This window comes from Salvia hispanica, chromosome 1 (assembly GCF_029641045.1).
Source record: "Salvia hispanica isolate PSC_SH4W2 chromosome 1, Shi_PSC_v1, whole genome shotgun sequence".
Lineage (NCBI taxonomy): Eukaryota > Viridiplantae > Streptophyta > Magnoliopsida > Lamiales > Lamiaceae > Salvia > Salvia hispanica.
The window spans coordinates 67,470,504-67,488,620 of NC_142692.1; the positions used below are offsets into that span (position 1 = coordinate 67,470,504).

At 34.5% G+C, this 18,117-nt stretch overlaps 4 protein-coding genes across 7 annotated transcripts; all 4 read right to left on the reverse strand.

The window, feature by feature from the left end:
- Positions 1–697: 697 nt before the first annotated feature.
- LOC125222850 (uncharacterized) lies at positions 698–3,488 on the reverse strand. Of its 3 annotated transcripts, none has more exons than XM_048125694.2 (7): positions 3,258–3,488; positions 2,935–3,183; positions 2,581–2,628; positions 2,344–2,499; positions 1,713–1,810; positions 1,261–1,471; positions 698–1,011 (listed from the first exon to the last, which is right to left on the reverse strand). In XM_048125694.2, exons 1-7 carry the CDS (start codon positions 3,340–3,342, stop codon positions 926–928), a joined length of 933 nt encoding a protein of 310 aa, XP_047981651.1. In that variant the 5' UTR covers positions 3,343–3,488; the 3' UTR covers positions 698–925. The 3 variants fall into 3 exon arrangements, with proteins under 3 accessions (XP_047981651.1, XP_047981650.1, XP_088912954.1); XM_048125693.2 differs by having other exon boundaries at positions 2,581–2,655; XM_089056828.1 differs by lacking the exon at positions 2,581–2,628.
- Positions 3,489–4,063: 575 nt separating this feature from the next.
- LOC125185303 (1,8-cineole synthase, chloroplastic-like) lies at positions 4,064–6,689 on the reverse strand. Its single transcript, XM_048081821.2, has 7 exons — positions 6,539–6,689; positions 6,155–6,401; positions 5,700–6,066; positions 5,418–5,636; positions 4,889–5,027; positions 4,568–4,816; positions 4,064–4,448 (listed from the first exon to the last, which is right to left on the reverse strand). The coding sequence occupies exons 1-7, from the start codon at positions 6,656–6,658 to the stop codon at positions 4,158–4,160; spliced, it is 1,632 nt and encodes a 543-aa protein (XP_047937778.1). The 5' UTR covers positions 6,659–6,689; the 3' UTR covers positions 4,064–4,157.
- Positions 6,690–9,512: 2,823 nt separating this feature from the next.
- LOC125219945 (uncharacterized) lies at positions 9,513–11,178 on the reverse strand. Of its 2 annotated transcripts, none has more exons than XM_048122039.2 (2): positions 10,556–11,178; positions 9,513–9,800 (listed from the first exon to the last, which is right to left on the reverse strand). In XM_048122039.2, exons 1-2 carry the CDS (start codon positions 11,053–11,055, stop codon positions 9,716–9,718), a joined length of 585 nt encoding a protein of 194 aa, XP_047977996.1. In that variant the 5' UTR covers positions 11,056–11,178; the 3' UTR covers positions 9,513–9,715. The 2 variants fall into 2 exon arrangements, with proteins under 2 accessions (XP_047977996.1, XP_047977997.1); XM_048122040.2 differs by having other exon boundaries at positions 10,561–11,174.
- A 2,165-nt stretch (positions 11,179–13,343) lies between these two features.
- On the reverse strand, positions 13,344–16,193 carry LOC125219856 (1,8-cineole synthase, chloroplastic-like). The gene is made up of 7 exons (XM_048121942.2): positions 15,842–16,193; positions 15,120–15,369; positions 14,671–15,037; positions 14,381–14,599; positions 14,169–14,307; positions 13,844–14,092; positions 13,344–13,733 (listed from the first exon to the last, which is right to left on the reverse strand). The coding sequence occupies exons 1-7, from the start codon at positions 16,076–16,078 to the stop codon at positions 13,443–13,445; spliced, it is 1,752 nt and encodes a 583-aa protein (XP_047977899.1). The 5' UTR covers positions 16,079–16,193; the 3' UTR covers positions 13,344–13,442.
- Positions 16,194–18,117: the final 1,924 nt, after the last annotated feature.

Sequence of the window (18,117 nt, forward strand, 5' to 3'; positions counted from 1 at the left end):
ACTTGTTTATACCGTTGAAAATTGTACATTCGCCTTGAAAATACCGTTGTCGTGCATGCAGATTTGGTGATATCTCGAGCGCAAATCCTGTTTTGTGCAAAAAACGGGCCAATCCCAACCCAACCCAACAGATCAAAGAAGTTGATCTAAACTTGTTAGATTTGGAGATTATGTTAAAGATCTTCAAGAGATACTAGCTTTATTTGCAAGATATCTATTTGAGTCATAGTTAGGTTTTTTTAATCTTTATCTTCTCGGATTTTCTTTATTAGTTTTTTCCCGAGTCGTAATAGGTGAATTGAACCGCATATAGTTATACAATTTTTATAAATATAGATTCGTGATGCAAAAATATGCCTAATGTTTGGTATATATGGACTAGCCCAACTCTCTCCCACCACCCATCATAAAGAATAAGTATTCTTTCGAACAAGAAATGAATTAATTATCAATATATTTTCCATTCCAAATGGTTTGAAAATGGGATACTATCTCACCTATGCAATTCAAGTAAAATCATTGTGATTTGCAGCCGAAATTGCCCCAGCCATGTGGCTATTTTTGGCGAACGTCCAAAATTGAAAAATGAGACTAGATTTTATGAACAGACAAAGTAATAGATGAATATTTTCATATATAAATTTAGGTGCATTAAACATTGCTCACATGCTTTTGTCTATTTGAATTGGAATAAATATGTTTTCAAACTCTCTCTTTAAAATTCGAATTGTATGTTCCTGCGCAGATAAATCAGTACATCTTCAGAGCCAATTGGTACAGGTGAAGCAGCTACAACAATGCTTTCCAGAGTGAACCTATAAATCTCTAACTCCATTCATACAACTCAACTCAACCCAACCTTAAATCTACAACAAGCGAAAACTTAAAATCCAAACATTATCTCTGAAACTTGAGGCGTAAGCAGTTAATAGGGGCGGAATTTCCTCGCAGCTCGCATCTGTTGTATCCGCTTTTTATCCTGCTCAAATTTGCTTTGCAGCATCATGATCTCTGCATTCAAACCAGACACATTTCAGTACGAGAAAGTGAGTAGCGCATCACGTAATTTTCAGAGCCTAACATTTCAGTTATTACTAAACACTATGATTGCAACGTTGGCCAAAAGATCATTTCTGCTCAGTTTCTTTAAAATTTTGAGAAATTGCCAGCCTCTTTATAGAACAAATGAAATGCAGGGGCTATATAACATAGAATGCATTAACCTATGAAAAATTGGACGAGCAATTCAGAAGAACCTACCGTTTCTGTGTGCTTCCCTTCTGTTGAACTGGTAGAAATCTAGGCCAACTTCCTTCTTTTTCTTCTTTCCCATCTTGTCTAGGACAGCAGCTTGGGCCACAGAACCAACAGCGATTCCACTCTCAGATTCAGTCGTCTTCTTACGACCTTTCTGATGCACAACAACAGTCCATCCACCTTCTGCAGCTTGGGCCAGCTTCTCTGCTTTAGCCTGCATGAATCAAACACGTCAGCAGAAGTTTGATGCAGAAGAAAGCAGATCGTAAAGGCCGCGATACAAATTAATGAGAAAGAACAAAGATTCAAGCCAAAGATTCAGCCGTACAACAACTATTTCTTCTTTAGCCGATGATTTGAGTACACATCATATCAGCAATATTATCAATGTGCTCCCTTTCATCATATGTTGTAATTGAGAGATAGTATGGTATGTTGCAGAGTAAAACTGTTACCTGCTCCTCTCTTGCCTCGTGAGCCATTATGAAGTCATCAATCCTCTCTTGCAGAACATTCAGTCCAGGTCTACTCTGATGATAGTGTGTGATCCATTCTGAACACACAGAGAACCTTTAGTCATGTAAAAAAATAGCAACATTTACGAAAAAAAAATTATCCCACTTAGTCTAGAAGTGGAATACGCATTGTCGTAGGGGCGAACAAGGTGTAAGGGAGGGAGAGAGGGGCAGATAGAGTTCTATGTGACAATTTTATTCACCCAACCGTTCGGGTGGTGTCTTATTTTATCAAAAAATATTTCACACAAAGACAACTGTATATTATTTAAACAGGCTAAACCAACCAACATATTTAAAGTTTCAATGTGTGAAAGTATTTGATATCACGTGTATATAATAGACCTCAATTTGCTAATCATACAAGTATATGATGGCATAACCATAAAATGAGATTCTATCATTCTAATGAACCCTAAACCCCAGCTAACATGTATGAAAGCATTTGATATCAAGTGTACGATGAGGAAAAAGGAAATAGCATCACTATTGGAAGCTGTACATAAACAAACTCATGTCTACCTAAAATGATCATGTTTCATGAATCTACAAGAAACAACAAGAATCATACTTTTCATTCCTTTAGAGTAATCTTCATCGCCTGAAGACATCTGATAAACTTCATCTTCTGCATTTTCTTCTCTTGTTTCCAGCAAATCATCCGAGGTTACATTATTTGACACTAGCTGCCTTTTCTTTTTCTTACTTTCACGATTTTTCGACTTACCTAACAACAATAGGATTCAATTATCAAACATAAAAGCAAGCAAAGATAAACATAATTCGCAGCAATTCATAAACTTTTCACCTTTCTTGCCATTCCTTACAGAATCACCCTTGCTAATTTTTCCAGAAACTGAAAATTGTTCTTTGGTTATAGAATCTGCCATCCAATAACTGTTAAGAAGTAATATCACCCAGAATCCCAACACAAAATAGATTACTCAGCCTAGTCTTATATGGAATTTCTACCAATTCATATTTCACACATTATCACACACATGACAAACATCAATTTCATCCATTATAATGATTTAGGTCCTTTTAAACAAGGCTTAAAACATATCTTCATAATTGATTATCCTATCCATTGCAATACCTAAAACTTGAGATGCACAGTAAGTTACGCTTAAAACATTGAGAATTTAATCATTTTTCTCACCATTGCATTCTTCCGAAGCATCATTTCGGCCATTGGATTCATCAATGTGGCTAATACTCACAACATTTTTCCTCTTCTTTTTCCTCTGTTTCAGCAATTTCGCCTCACTTGGCTCTCTATCAGAAACTGCATCTTCAATTCCGGCAGTAACGCTAGGAACAATGTTTTCAGCATCTCTTCCAGCTGCCGCGCTCCTGTTTCTCTTTCTATCACTCTTTTTCTTTCCTCCGCTTGTTTTCGGTGTTGCATCTGCCAATACCACCGTGTCTCAATCAATCCTATCCCCTCACGAGTATTATCAATTGATTGAAGCATTTAGTTACCTTTCATTTCAACAGTCTCAGCATCAACTCTGGCATCGATTGAAGCTTTCCTCTTCTTCATCTTCTTCTTGTCGCTATTGTTCATTGTCAGCTCCGCAAACACGCTCCTCTAAATGAATTAACGCAGGCTTAGTAAAGCAATTGGAATAGGAAACGTCAAATCCTTCAAAGTTGTGCCCTAGTAGAAATCCAAATTGAAGAATTTCACAATCGACTCTCTCAAATCTCCCCAATTAGGTTGAGATGCTGCCAGAGGAATTCAACCAGCCAAGAAGTGGGCTTGGGTTGTGGGCCTCTAAAAAGTTGGGCCGTATAGTCAAATCAATCAAAAATTAAATTTGATTTGGACTTGATCCGATTTTTTTTTTCAATATTCGAATTTTTTATTTACTGGAGTAATTATCAATAAAGGTCAAAATTAGTCCTGAACATATGCTCATTTTATGATTTTGGTTCTATACTTTAACTTTTGAATTTTTGCATCCTGAACATTTCAACTCGGATCACAATTGGTCCTACACTAACAATTCCATCAATTTTTAAACGGTTTTAACCCGATTTTGACCGATGCAAAAATTCAAAAGATAAAGTATATGACCAAAATCTTAAAATGAGCATATATTCAGGATCAGTTTAGCCTTTACTCAAAAATATATTCATTGGACAATTAAGCTAGTAGCCACTAATTGGATATGGCATGCCAATATTTGTTAGTAGAATATTAATTGGGGTGAATTGCAAAAACATGAAATTTGGTTAAAATTCGAGTTGCGCAACTTTAAAAATAGCCGAGAAATACCACAAAGTGAAGAATTTGTCTGAAATTATATTTGATATGGAAGTCGATAAATCATACGTAAATAATCCTTGGCTTTGCAGGCAAATGCAGTATCTGATATTTTATACATAGGGTTCGAAGAGCAATCTTCTGAGCTGTTTGTTAACCAATGAGTGTTGCATTCCAAATCCATCAGATTCCTTCTGGTACATATGGTGTGTCATTCTAGCAAGATTAGCACAAACTGCTACAAAATATATTGAAAATGGAGAATCCATCATTTCCTTATTCATCGTCTTCCATGTCTCCTCTATGAGTGATCGAACATGCTTTCGCGCCTTTTCTTCCGAAGCATTGTTCTCATTCATGTAACACTGGACTGCTTTTGGCACGTCGCCTCTCTCCACCTCATCCTAAGATTAACAATATACTCCAAATTATTATCTGGACAGTTAAAAATGTCAATAGATGAAAAAATAACAGCAACAGAAAATATCAACACAGTGTCAATGGTTGTCACATACGTACGTACCAGTGATGTACCCATGTCGTCAACGAGCCTTCCAATAGTACACGATGCACGAACAATATCATGGTATTTATGCACGCTCTCAACAGCCTCCTTCTCTATCGAATTCGTTAGCCGGAAGAAAAGGTTGGATAGAACACAAACACCTCCTACTGTTATCCAAGCATTGTTGATGTATTCTTCCAACCTAGGTTTATGCCCATTGTGGTACCAATTTGCCTCTATCAAATATCTCTCAGTCAAATCACTCCACTGAAGAAAAAAAAAATCATTTATAACAAGTATATATATATATATATGCTTAAGTTTTTTAGTGTTAATTACCGCTTTTCGTAGAAATGGGATGGAGTTGAAGCTTTTATCCTTGAGAGTATAGTAAGCCATCTCATTCTCAATGTTAAATAGTGCAAGATAACATACTTTCATGTAAGTGGGAAGTTTGTCAATTGATTCAGTATCCCATCTAGCCAAAATATGAATACAATTAATTTATATTATAATTAATAAAATTGTCACTTAAAAAAAGCACTGAATAGTGACGGAATTAGTGACGGCGATTGATAGATCAACAACTAATGACAAATGACTGAAAAACGTCAATCACTAATTACTGACAGATTTTTCCGTTACTAATGCAAAGCAGCCACCTATGTTTTTTGTCATTGGGAGAATTAGTAACTTTAGTGACAGACAAATCCGTCACTAAAATTTTTTACTAACAAGTTTATTATTGATGGATCTGTCAAAACTTAGTCTGTCACTAATCTGTTAAGTGAACAAATTTCAGTATTAGTGATGGGTAATTCCGTCAGCAAACAGTGAGTTTTTTGTGGTGTGTGATTATTGCACCAACCTTTGAATAGCATATGTGAATAGTTGGAGCTCTTCAAGAGTACCATAAACATCATAGATGTCGTCTATAGCCGTAATAAGAGCAATTACTTTGGTGAGCATTATCCTCTCGAATCCATGTTCACGACGTTCAACGACTCCAGTCGTCCAGTAGTAACTTTCCACTATTCTATCTCTAACAAAGGGAAGCTCTTGAGCAAGCCCAATACTCTCCCACCACCTAACATCAAGAATAAGAATTAATTTCATCAGTCAAAAAAATGAATTACTATATGGTATTCACCTAGATGTCTCCTTGAGTTCTTCTAGAAATTGTGCTTGAGCAATGTTTATGTCCAGTATGGCTAACTCTAGCACAAATGGATTCATGTCCGATCGCCTTTTATAAGAATCGATGAAGGATTTTGCGCTTGGCATTTGAACCATCCAATGAGAAGGGAACTCCAATGCAGCTTTAACTAATGATAAGAGATGAATGTCATCAATTTCATGATCAACTACTCTTTTCTTCAGAGATTTAGTAGCAAATTGTTTAGCAATTTCTAGGGTTTCTTCGCCATGTGTTGCTAGGAACGAAGCTTCGTAGAGTTGTAACAATCCTTTGGAATCGAAATCAGTAGCCTTGTCATTCTTGAAGCAATCAAACACTTCTGCATTCATCTTATATTTAATTAGTTTCACCATCAATTAAATAAATATTTAATAATTAAGTGGAGTACTAGAATTAGGTATAGAGACCTTGAGAGACGGTGAAGCCGTATTGTTTGAGGAGTCTGAATCTGAGAGCTGTGGAGTACAAATCCCTTTCATCTGACTCATTCTTCTCCAAATATTTGGAATTTAATATTTGATCGATTTCGTTTCGAAAATGACAAGATATACCCAGCCTTCGTAGATCATCGATCAGCTCCAAACGTTGTTCCAGTAGCAACAACTTCTTCACCTTCTCAATCAGAGTCTCCACCTTTTCGAGGTGCTTTTCTTTCTAGAAAAATACCAAAGTTATGATATAACTGGTCATTTAAGTTATGGAATAGGTCAGAATTTGACCAAACTTAGATGGTTTTTTTTTACCATTTGCCCAAGTCTGAAGTAGTGAAAATCAATGGTATAGTTTATTACCTTATGCTCAAATTTGAACGATTGAATATAGTTGAAATCCCAAAGAGTAGGCTTGTAACCTCCACTTCGTCTTCCATTTTGGATCTCATTGGTGTTATCCCTGGGAATCGCAAATTGCATTGTGAAACTACTTGATATCTTGTGCTCAATTGATTCTGCTTCACTTTGTCTCGTGTTAGTATGTTGCAGTTATTTTTTGTAGTTCTAAACTCTCTAATGTGTATGTTACTAGTTTGCCTTCTAAAAAAAGGTTACTATACTTTCTTAAAAAACTCCCTCCGTTCCAACTAAGTTATAAAAAATTTAGACGCGAAAATTAAGAAATTGTGTTGAACAAATCAAATGAAAATAAAATAAAATATGAGAAATAAATAAAATAAGAAAGTGTAAGGTAGTTGATGGAATAGAATAAAAATGATTAAATATTTAATTTTTTTCGAAAAAGAATTAACTCATTATAGTTGGCACATCTAAAAAAGGAATACCGACTCAAATTAGTTTGGACGCAGAGAGTAACGATTTCCAAGATAAGAATTAAACTTAAAAGGGCAAATGAAATAACTAAATGTTTCAAAAAGATATAGATAAATTTTCAAAATTAAAGAAGAAATAATATCTTTTTAAATTCATTTTATACTAGAGAGTAATGATTTCCAAGATAAGAAGTAAACTTAAAAGGGGAAACGAAATAACTAAATGTTTCAAAAAGATATAGATAAATTTTCAAAATTAAAGAAGAAATAATATTCTTTTTAAATTCATCATATACTAGAGAATGAAATTCTATGAATAAAAAATAAATATTATAGTTATTTCTCTTTACCTCTTCATTTACTTCTTTCTTGAAGATGCTCTGAGTAGTAGATTATTAATTGCTGGATATTTGATACTACAGATAAAAAAAACTCTAAAGAATGAAATAGGAAGGGTAATTGGATATTAGAGTTCTCACAAAAGGCTTATACTACATAGAAAAAAAAAATTGTGCTTCTGCACTACAACTTCCTATCTTGCTATCTTGCAAACACTCACTCTCTATTCTATATTTTGATGTATCACATAGAATAACAATTAACAACTATCACCATTTTATATATGTGTAAACATGACAAACTGGTCAACTATTACTAGCTAGCTAGAGGACACAACTTCACCACGTCACTTTCTCTTATCATTCTTGAAATCATTCCCTTATTTATGATGGCATCAAATGTTAACCATACATTCCACCACCTAATGATCTAGTGTAGGTGTGTGGCCTTCATTTGAATCAATGGTATATTCAATTACCCTAAAGCCACAGTCGAACAATTAATGAATAGAGTTGAAATGCCAAACCAATGAGTTGGATCTCATTTCATAGATTACCTAGGAATCGCAAATTGTATTAAAATATTTGATCTTGTGCTCAACCAAATTGTTATTCAGAAAGTCTTTCTCGAAGATTTCTGGCACTTGTGTTTGAGTTACCATCAATGGAAGGTTGGGTTAAAGTTTTTCAAATAATAAATTAATCCATTAATTAATCATTAATGTGTTTGTGGTCTCCCTGTAGACTAGCTGATCAGCTTCTACAAAAAAATTCCCTAACTATTTTGTTAGGGAATTTTGCAGCTAGGGTTGGTAAAATGAGCGAGATGCTAAAATGAACTCAACGAATTAATACTATAAATAATGTTAATTCAATTCAATCAATTCATCTAGAAAGTGACAAATTATTTTTCAAATAAAGTATGATTGTGTTTTGCATTTAAAAATAAGAATGCATTTATGTTCAATCAACACAATGCATGCATCTGTAAAAGGGTTAATTGGTCATAAAATCATAAAGTTTGGTCAAATTACATTTTTTAAAATTTAAATAATAACTAATTTATTAATTGTCACATGTTAATACTAGTAGGGGTGAGAAAAAAAACCGAAAGCTGAATATTCGAACCGAACCAAATCGAAATTTTGAAATTCGGTTTTTCGGTTCGGTTCGGTTTGAGCGAAAAAAAAACCGAAAAACCGAATTATATTTTAATTATAATATTATATATTTTATTCTATTAATTTAATATATTATATCATATATATAATATATATTCTTTTAATATATTTTATATAATATGCATTATGTATATTCTATTAATTTTATATTATATATATTATATTCTATTAGCATATATAAAATAAATTATTATATATATTCATATACTCCATAAATTTTTTCGGTCTTCCGCTTTTTCTGAAAATTTGGGTTTTTTCGATTTTGTTCTATTTTTGAAGTTCGATTTTCGGTTTTTGATTTTTCGGTTCGGATTTTGAACTAAATTCGGCTTTTCAGTTTTGGTTCGGTTTATGCAAAAAATCGAACCGAAACTTGAATGCTCACCCCTAGTTATTATGTTAATTTATTTAGGGGCAAATTCTATACTACATTGATATACACATGTAGAATTTTGATGTTGTCAATGAATAATAGCATGAATGTGTATTAATGTGATGATGTAGACGACTAAATGACGTCGTTTTAAGTTTAATAAACTAAAAATAATAGTACCACAATTTTAATTACATGAAAAAATTGAGAAATTTTGAATTATCATTCAAATTTTAAGAGTGCGGAATAAACAATTTGATTAAATTTCTTAATTTCATAGTCATAACCCTACTAAATAGGAGTAATAGATTAGGAATTAAAGGATTTAAATTCATATTTAAACTCTCAATTCTATAGTACCGAAGCCCTAAGATTAGTACTCCATATGACACCAAAGATTGACATTTGACAAGACTTTTTGAATAACAAATACATATGCATATGTTCACATAAATGAGAGAAATTACTTGAAAGATTGGTGTTCTACTAGTTCTAAAATTACTTCTTTTATACTCTCATCACCAGTGAAAAATAATGTCAGTTAAGAATTTGTAAATGGTAAAAATAAGAGAAAGAAAGAGAAACAATTAGTAGTAATATAGAAGAGGCTAAGAAAAAAGTGAGAGATGAACATTTCCATGTATGAATTCAGGTGCTTCATACAACAGTGCTCCAGTGCACATCTTAAGAGCTAAATTGGTACATGACAACAATGCTTTCCAGAGTGAACCTATAATCTAACTCTAGACGACGAATCTATAGACGATGAGCGAAAAAATTCATATCCAAACGTCATCTCTGAAACTCGAGGGTTATGCAGTTAATAGGGGCGGAATTTCCTTGCAGCTCGCATCTGTTGTATCCGCTGCTCGAATTTGCTTTGCAGCATCATGATCTCTGCATTCAACCCGGACACATTTCAGTACGATAAAACGAGTAGCACATCACGTAATTTTCAAAGCCTAACAGGTCAATTTGTTACTGAACACTATGAATGTGCACCTAAAACAGCATTGACACTAGGTATCATTTGAGAAGTTAAAAATGTTGGCTAAGCAACTTCAAAAAATATTTGTACTTTCTCAGAAATCGGAATTTATCAAAACAGAATTGGTCTGTTAATTTAATCAAAACAGAATTTACACAAAGACAACTAAATCAACCAACATATTCAACAGGTCGATACAGAGGACACACTGTTTCCGACAAATTCAATTAATAAAAACACACTTCATTAAATTAAAAAAAAAATTACTCCCTCCGTCCACGAATAAGAGTCTCGTTTTTCCATTTTGGTTCGTCCACGAATAAGAGTCCCGTTTTTCCATTTTGATTCGTCCACGAATAAGAGTCCCGGTTCATAATTACCATAAATGGTAAAGAGACGCCACATTCCACTCACATATCATTTAAAACTAATATATACAAGTGAGACTCATATTCCACTGACTTTTTTACACCACTCAATTTTCTTAACATTTCTTAAAACACATGTCATTTAGAAATGGGACTCTTAATCGTGGACGGAGGGAGTACAATTTAAAATCCTAAAACAATAAAAAAACGCATAATTAAAATCTAAAAAAAATAAAAAAGACATAATTTAAGATAGTAGAAATTAAAAAATTGCACACTTAAATTATAAAAACTACTTTACTGGTGAATCATCCCCAGAAGGCGGTGGCGGTGCACCCGTTTGAGGCGGAATACAAATACCAAGTTGTCTTGCCATATACTCAATGCCGGCAAAATGGGCTTCATATTGTTCAGGCAGCATGCGGGAAGTGTCAGCCATCGTGGCGGTGAAGTACAGGGAAATTAGGGATGGCGGCGGCGTGCCCTGGGAGACCGCCTGGCTTGATTCACCTCGGCCCCTCCCTGCGCGAGCTCTAGCCGCCTTGTTCCCTTGCGGCCGACGATGGTACCTCCCTGCATCCGATGTCGGGAACTCAACCTCTTGTGAGGCGTTGCCTTCCCCGCCCTCACTAGACGAGTATTGGCCACCCGCCGTGTGCTTCGTGCGTTTCGAGCTCGAGCTAGTGCTGGACTTATTACCTTTCACCTGGCGAGCTGCAACCGTCTCAGCAACAACTCTGACATCGGTTGAAGCATTCCCTTTCTTCATCGTCTTCTTCTTGTCGCTATTGTTCATTGTCAGCTCCACAAACACGTTCCTCTAAATGAAGAATTTCAAAGCTGTGCCCTAGCAGAAATCCAAATTGAAGAATTTCCCCAATTAGGTTGAGATGCTGCCAGAGGAATTCGACCAGCCAAGAGGTGGGCTTAAGTTCTGGGCCTCTAAGGAGTTGGGCCGAATAATCAAACCAAATTAAATCGAATTTGAAAAAAAAAAGAAAAAAATTCGATTTGGACTTTTTGAAGACTTGGTTTTGATCGGATTTCTTTTTCTTCAAAATTCGAATTTTCGATTTAGTACGGTATGATATTTCTAATTTTATGATTAATTGAAAATTTATTAGACAATTATATTTATAATGATAAAGAATTAGTTGGTTAATATTATTTTAATTATTTTGCTAATAATTCAATTTTTAAAATATTTTTGAATATGAATAATCAATTATCATATTTCACTAAAGAACTCTGATTCCGACCAAACGTCAATCTCTCTCTTTTCTTTCTTCTCTCTCGTCACTCTCGAAGAAGAACCCTAGTTCCGATTCCGACCAAGAAGCCCGATTCCGACCGATTCCAACGATTATTGTAGGTTGCCATGAGTTGGTAGTCGCCGTACCCAAACCACCGTTACACCGAAGGTCTCTCCGTCGTGAAAAAATCTTATGCGAGGAAGAGGAAGAAGGCTGAAACGAGCAATTCACGTCCGCCTGACACCGAACAAGGACCGTCGGCTGCGTCGATATTTGTGGGTTCTATCCCTAGCTCAGACACATATGTCCATTCTTCTCTGAAAATGAACCCTACTTCTTCAGTGGGTGACCGTCGAGCTTCCCCATAAAGCGACCCTGATTTTGAGAGGACGAAGAAGCCCCGATATCCCCGTCATTGTGGGTTTTGATGGTTTTTGGGTGTTGATGGTGTTAAGGTTGATACATTGTCTTATGACAATATTTTTTTTGGATGTAACATGTAACTGTGGTTGTTTTTTTAGCATGTATCAGGTGTAAATGGCTTATGACATTACCTTATGACATTATCAGGTGTAAATGGCTTAATTTGTGATCTGTTGTTTAATGCAGTACCTTATGCCTATGTCTTTTTAATCGGTTAAATGTTCAGGACCAATACGAAGTAAAAAATGAATATGAAGGGTCACTTTGTATTGTATTTTGTTGTCCATTTATTGGTTCAATTTGATGTCAATTTATTGGCATAGTCGATGAAGAAACAATCACATAGAGGAAGCAATCTCATAACGTATGAAACCAACATCACTCACAAAATTTTGTAACTGTAACTCTGCAATTGGTGTGCGTAAATGTTCAGGACCAAATGGAACTAAAAAACTTATAGGAAGGACTACTTTGACTTATACTTTTAGGATTGTCCAATTAGGGCTTTCTGGCGATTTTTCTAAGAACATCATAAACGATTTACTGCAAAATTCAAATACGAACAACACTACAACAAATTCAAATTACTTATCTACTTCAAAATTCAAATAGGATTTCACAAATACTACATCAAATTAATTGAATTGAATATACACATAAGTGTTGCAACAACAACAAAACAATGAACAACAAAGCTTAAAACATTCATTAATTTCTGAATTTTTTTCGTAATTTTGGTCAAATTCAAAGTCAGCTCCTCAAAATCGCCACCACTGACCGAGGATGACGAAGATTTGGCCCGATTTGGCTCGTAATTTCGACATCACGATTTGGCTCGCACCACTTGAAGAAACCGCATTCCTTCGTCTCACATGTGAAGTAAAGCTTCCCCCTCGACGGTTTGCCTTGTCCGATGACAATACGGAGCGCCACCATCTTCTTACAATAGAGAAAGCGTAGCTAAATTGGAAGTCTCCGAAGTCGCGGTAGCGGTCGCGGTCGACGGAGACGGAGTTTCGGCTACACATCGAACGGCCCATGTTCGAAGGTGTTTGTGGAGGAAGAAGAAGAATGAGATGCAGAAAAAGAATTAGGGTTCTTGGGGAGGAAGAAGAAGAATGAGCAGGAGAAACAGGGGGGAGAAATGTGAATGAAATAAGAGTTAGGATTTTGTGTTTAATATTAGTGTGTTAAAAAATGTAAAGCCAAAAATTAAAAAAAATATATTGAATTAGCTACAGTAATTAAATTATGCTAATCAGGTCAAATTTTCGCTAATTGACGGTTGACCGTCGAGAATTGACGGTGCCGTCAAAAAAGGATTGCAAACGATATCGTTTTTCATTTGTTTCGGACTTACTTTTTTAAAAGTGAATGTTCTGGACCAAAATCATAAATCGACCATATATAAAGGACCAAAAGAGGATTTATACTCTATAATAAATAGTAGTAGTAACATATATTTTCCTTCTTCTTATTCAACTCACAATGCAAGACTATCTCATCTTCATTCATAGGGTTCAAACAGCAAGCTTCTGAGCTGTTTGTTAACAACCGAGTGTTGCATTCCGAATCCATCAGAATCCTTTTGGTATATAAGTTGTGCCATTCTAGCAAGATTAGCACAAACTTCTACAAAACATGTTGAAAATGGAGAATCCATCATTTCCTTATTCATCGTCTTCCATGTCTCCTCTATGAGTGATTGAACATGCGTTCGCGCCTCTTCTTCCGAAGCATTGTTCTTGTTCATGTAGCACTGAACTGATTTTGGCACGTCGCCTCTCTTCACCTCAGCCTAGGTTTAATAAAACCAAGGATTATTAGTATAGGACTATTTTTATACTTCACAATACTTATTAATAATTATTGCAAAAGTTTTCACAATTATTGTGTTACGTCGCGTACCAGTGATGTTCCCATATCGTCAGCAAGCCTTGTAATCGTGCACGATGCACGAACAATTTCATGGTATTTATGCACGCTCTCGGCAGCCTCCTTGTCTATCGAATCCGTTACCCGGAAGAAAAGGTGGGATAGAACGGGGACGCCTCCCACGGTTATCCAAGCATTGTTGATGTATTCTTCCAAGCTAGGTTTATACCCCTTGTGGTACCAATTTGCCTCTATCAAATATGCCTCAACCAAATCTACCCACTGCCAAAAATTTCATCAATATTTTCCTAAATAGTTATGCACATATGTATATATACAAAGAGTTTTTTAATGTTACCGCTTTGTGTAGAAATGGGATGGAGTTGAAGCCTTTATCCTTGAGAGTGTAGTAACCCATCTCATTCACAAAGTTGTATAGTGCAAGATAGCATACTTTCATATAAGGAGGAAGTTTGTCAATTGATTCAATATCCCATCTGACCAAAATTTACACAAAATTAACATATAGTACTATAGTTGATAAAATTGTATAATTATTATAGTACTAACCTTCTAATAGCATCTGTGAATAGTTGGAGCTCTTCAAGAGTGCCATAAACATCATAGATATCGTCTATAGCTGTAATAAGAGCATTAATTTTGGCGAGCATTATCCTCTCGAATCCATGTTCACGACGTTCGACCACTCCATTCGTCCAATAGTAGCATTCCACTATTCTATCTCTTATAAAGGGAAGCTCTTGAGCAAGCCCTGTGCTCTCCCACCACCTATCATGAACAATAAGTATTAATTAGTGTTTCAATCGAGAAAATGATATCAATATAGTATTATATTTCACCTAGAGGTCTCTTTGAGTTCTTCTATAAATTGTGCTTGAACAATGTTTATGTCCAATTTGGCTAGCTCTAGCACAACTGGATTCATGCCGTGTCTCTTCTTGTAAGCATCGATGAAGCCTTTCGCATATGGCATTTGAACCCTCCAATGAGAAGGGAACTCAAATGCAGCTTCAACTGATGATAAGATATGAATGTCATCAATTTCATGATCAACTACTCTTTTATGCAGAGATTTAGCAGCAAATTCTCTAGCAATTTCTAGCGTTTCTTCGCCACGTGTTGCTAGAAACGAAGCTTCGTAGAGTTGTAACAATCCTTTGGTATCAAAATCAGTAGCCTTGTCATTCTTGAAACAATCAAACACATCTGTAATCATCTTAGATTTAATTAGTTTCCCATCAATTAAATAAATATTTAATAATTAAATACTAGAATTAGGTATAGAGACCTTGAGAGATGGTGAAGCCATATTGTCTGAGGAGTCTGAATCTGAGAGATGTTGAGTACAAATCCTTTTGATTTGTCTCATGATAGTTGTTTATATAGTTGGAGTTTAATATTTGTGCGATTTCGTGTCGGAAATGACAAGATATGCCCAGTCTTCGCAGGTCATCGATCAGTTCGAAACGTTGTTGGTGCAGCAGCAGCATCTTCACTTGAGCAATCATGCCTGCGGCCCGGAACTGGTGCATATCCCCCTACACCACAATACTATTAGCATGGACTATATGCTGAAAAATAGTTGTTTTTAAATAATGTATGGATTAAAAATATCTAAAAATATTGAAGTATAAAAAATAATCATGTTTTTGCTCAGAAGTAGTACTATTTTGCCCTTTATTTAAGGTTTCACCCGCGAATATAGGAAAGCTAGAGCGAATTCCGCTTAAGAAACATTTTAGCCGTGGCCACGTCAATTCATGAAACAGTCGTGACCACAACTGTTTATAGTTGTGAACTACACATTAATAAGATGTGTAGTTCATGTCCGAGTACTATATATTGATTGTGTATAATATAATAAAAACCAATTGTTTCGTAAGTTTAAATTATTAAAATTTAAGTTTGTGCAATTTCTATATAACAATTCAAATAATTAATATATAAAGAGATAAAACAAAATCATGAATAATGCTCACATAAACTACGTAGTATAGCTTATTAAGTCACCTTATACTCAGAGTTTAGTGCTTGAATGTAGTGGAAATCCCAAATGGAAGGAGGGTAGCCACCGGATCGCCGTCCCGATTGGATGCCACGATGGTTGCTGAGACGTAAAGAGCAACTCCACGGTGGCAGCCGCCGACAAGTGGCGGAAGAGACACGTGGCAGTTTTGAAGACAAAACATTGGTGTGTGAGTAACTACGAAGATGGTTCATTGGCTTATGAATTGCCATCTTCATCATCAATTTCAACTACACTCTAACTTGTTGCTTCTTTTGCCTTCACTGTGACTTATATTATGGTCGTGGGTGATGATTTTGAAGTCACGTTGAAGATTGGAGAATGATCGAAGCGTTAGGAAATAAAATAGAAAAAGTGACAGAACGTGATTTTTGCTACTATTGTCGTGTTTAATGATAATTACATAGTTGTAAGGTCCCAATATAATTGATTGAAGAAAGTGACAGAATGTCCACAAAACTTTTCATGTTGTTGTCACGTGTAATGCTTTATTACGATATTTTTCCAAGGGCCCAATCTAAATAAAAGAATAAAGTGACATAATTTAATTTTTCTTAAAACATTTTTAGTGTTGCTAAAAGGGATTCGGGCAAAGCCAGGAATTTGTCTCTAGCCCCAAACTACTATTAATATATATTAGTGGTGGATTCATAAAATATGCACTTGTTTTGAATTATCTCACGACAAAATAATATGGTTGCTTGCGTTTAATAATGGAAAATTTTAAATTTGGGGTGAATTTGGAAAAGAGATCATTAAAGTGGAACTTTTATGGCTCTCTATAATAGAGAAAATTTTGAATTTGGGGTGAATTTGGAAAAGAGATCCTTAAAGTGGAATTTTTAGGCTCTCTATAATAGAGAAAATTCTAATTTGATTGGGGTTTCTAAAAACAGTAATAACATTAGCATTTTTTGGACTTTTTATATGATTATTTATGTTGAAATTAAAATGAATAACTTGGGGCAACAAGCCATTGTTGTGGTAAATAGGTGACTTGAGATAGAAAAACTCCACACCACTAGGTTAAACATTACAGCTGTTCTGTTCTAGATAAAAAATAAATATATATGTAACTAATCTGAAAAAAGCCAATGATATTTGCTTGTTTAAATACACATTTGGCGTTTTGAAACACGCCAATTAGATTGATGTTTTTTCCATTAATAAAAGGCAAAAATAAAAATAAAATAAAAAAGTTTCCTTTCAAGGGATTTTTTTAGTTCACCAAAATTCGAAATATATCGATGATTTTTTCCTAATAATGTAGTGTATCGTTTTGTTTATGAATAGACGACATTATTTAACTCACTTCTATGTATAATTTTCCAGTTGCTATACTACTATTAGGTACATAATTTTTGTCTCAATTTCTTGTCGTGAAATTACTCATAACATATTCAAATTTCATAATACTAATTTTTTAACTAATTTTTTTTTTCGTTGAGATGATTACTTGCGAAATTTAATTTAATTTTATGATTTTGTCAATAATTTGTTTTATTTTAGACATGAGGCGCCCACAATCAATCAATTATTCCAATACTCCAATATGTGAAACCGACGACCCACGTTATAATTGTTACAACCAGATTTAATAGTATACTAATACGTGTAGCTTCCAAATCCACAAGATACAATAATTGGGCTTTCCTCTATGAGTGCAATACTATGTGATTATAAAAATTACTCTATGAGTGCAATACTATGTGATTATAAAAATTTATATTATCCATAAAAAAAAAAAAAATTGGAGGCACGAAAGGTGTATATACTCCCTCGTATTATAACAGATGTCACACTTTTATTTTTAATTTATAATATCACATTTCATTTTTTAGAAAAAAATTCTCTCTCGTATTAATATAAACATTGGTAGAGTCACGGTAGGGCTAGGGGGCTCTTAGGCCCCAGCCATTTAATATTTACTATACATTTATATATGTATGCAACATTAAACACATCAGTAGTCAGTTCAGTTGGTGTGAAAATGGGGCACTCATCCGTGTGTTACTAATTTTGCATAAATGATTTCAATTTGTATTCATAAATATATAATATTGTAGTAAAATATTAGTAAAATTAATATCAATGCTATGCCCTAAAAAATATATTCATATTTTTCTTATTATCTATTTCTCATGCACAACTTTTTGTATGGCTTATGTTCGAGTTGTTCCGAACACTGAACATACTAAACAAATTTTAATACTACTTCCTTTATTCACGAAAAAAGTCTCATTTTGCTATTTTGTAATGT

Bases quoted from the DNA above. Each gene is read 5' to 3' on its own strand.
- LOC125185303 (XM_048081821.2), bottom strand. From the start codon at position 6,658: ATGCAATTTGCGATTCCCAGGGATAACACCAATGAGATCCAAAATGGA. The intron at 6,067-6,154 runs GTCTCTATACCT...AGATGAATGCAG, and splicing joins CGGCTTCACCGTCTCTCAAG to AAGTGTTTGATTGCTTCAAG. The intron at 5,637-5,699 runs GTGAATACCATA...TCTTGATGTTAG, and splicing joins GAACTCAAGGAGACATCTAG to GTGGTGGGAGAGTATTGGGC.
- LOC125219856 (XM_048121942.2), bottom strand. From the start codon at position 16,078: ATGATGAAGATGGCAATTCATAAGCCAATGAACCATCTTCGTAGTTAC. The intron at 15,038-15,119 runs GTCTCTATACCT...AGATGATTACAG, and splicing joins TGGCTTCACCATCTCTCAAG to ATGTGTTTGATTGTTTCAAG. The intron at 14,093-14,168 runs GTAACATTAAAA...AATTTTTGGCAG, and splicing joins TCCCATTTCTACACAAAGCG to TGGGTAGATTTGGTTGAGGC.
- LOC125219945 (XM_048122039.2), bottom strand. From the start codon at position 11,055: ATGAACAATAGCGACAAGAAGAAGACGATGAAGAAAGGGAATGCTTCA. The intron at 9,801-10,555 runs GTAGTTTTTATA...GGTTGAATGCAG, and splicing joins GGGGATGATTCACCAGTAAA to AGATCATGATGCTGCAAAGC.
- LOC125222850 (XM_048125693.2), bottom strand. From the start codon at position 3,342: ATGAACAATAGCGACAAGAAGAAGATGAAGAAGAGGAAAGCTTCAATC. The intron at 2,656-2,934 runs GTGAGAAAAATG...ATTGGATGGCAG, and splicing joins TGCTTCGGAAGAATGCAATG to ATTCTATAACCAAAGAACAA. The intron at 1,012-1,260 runs GTAGGTTCTTCT...GTTTGAATGCAG, and splicing joins AAGGGAAGCACACAGAAACG to AGATCATGATGCTGCAAAGC.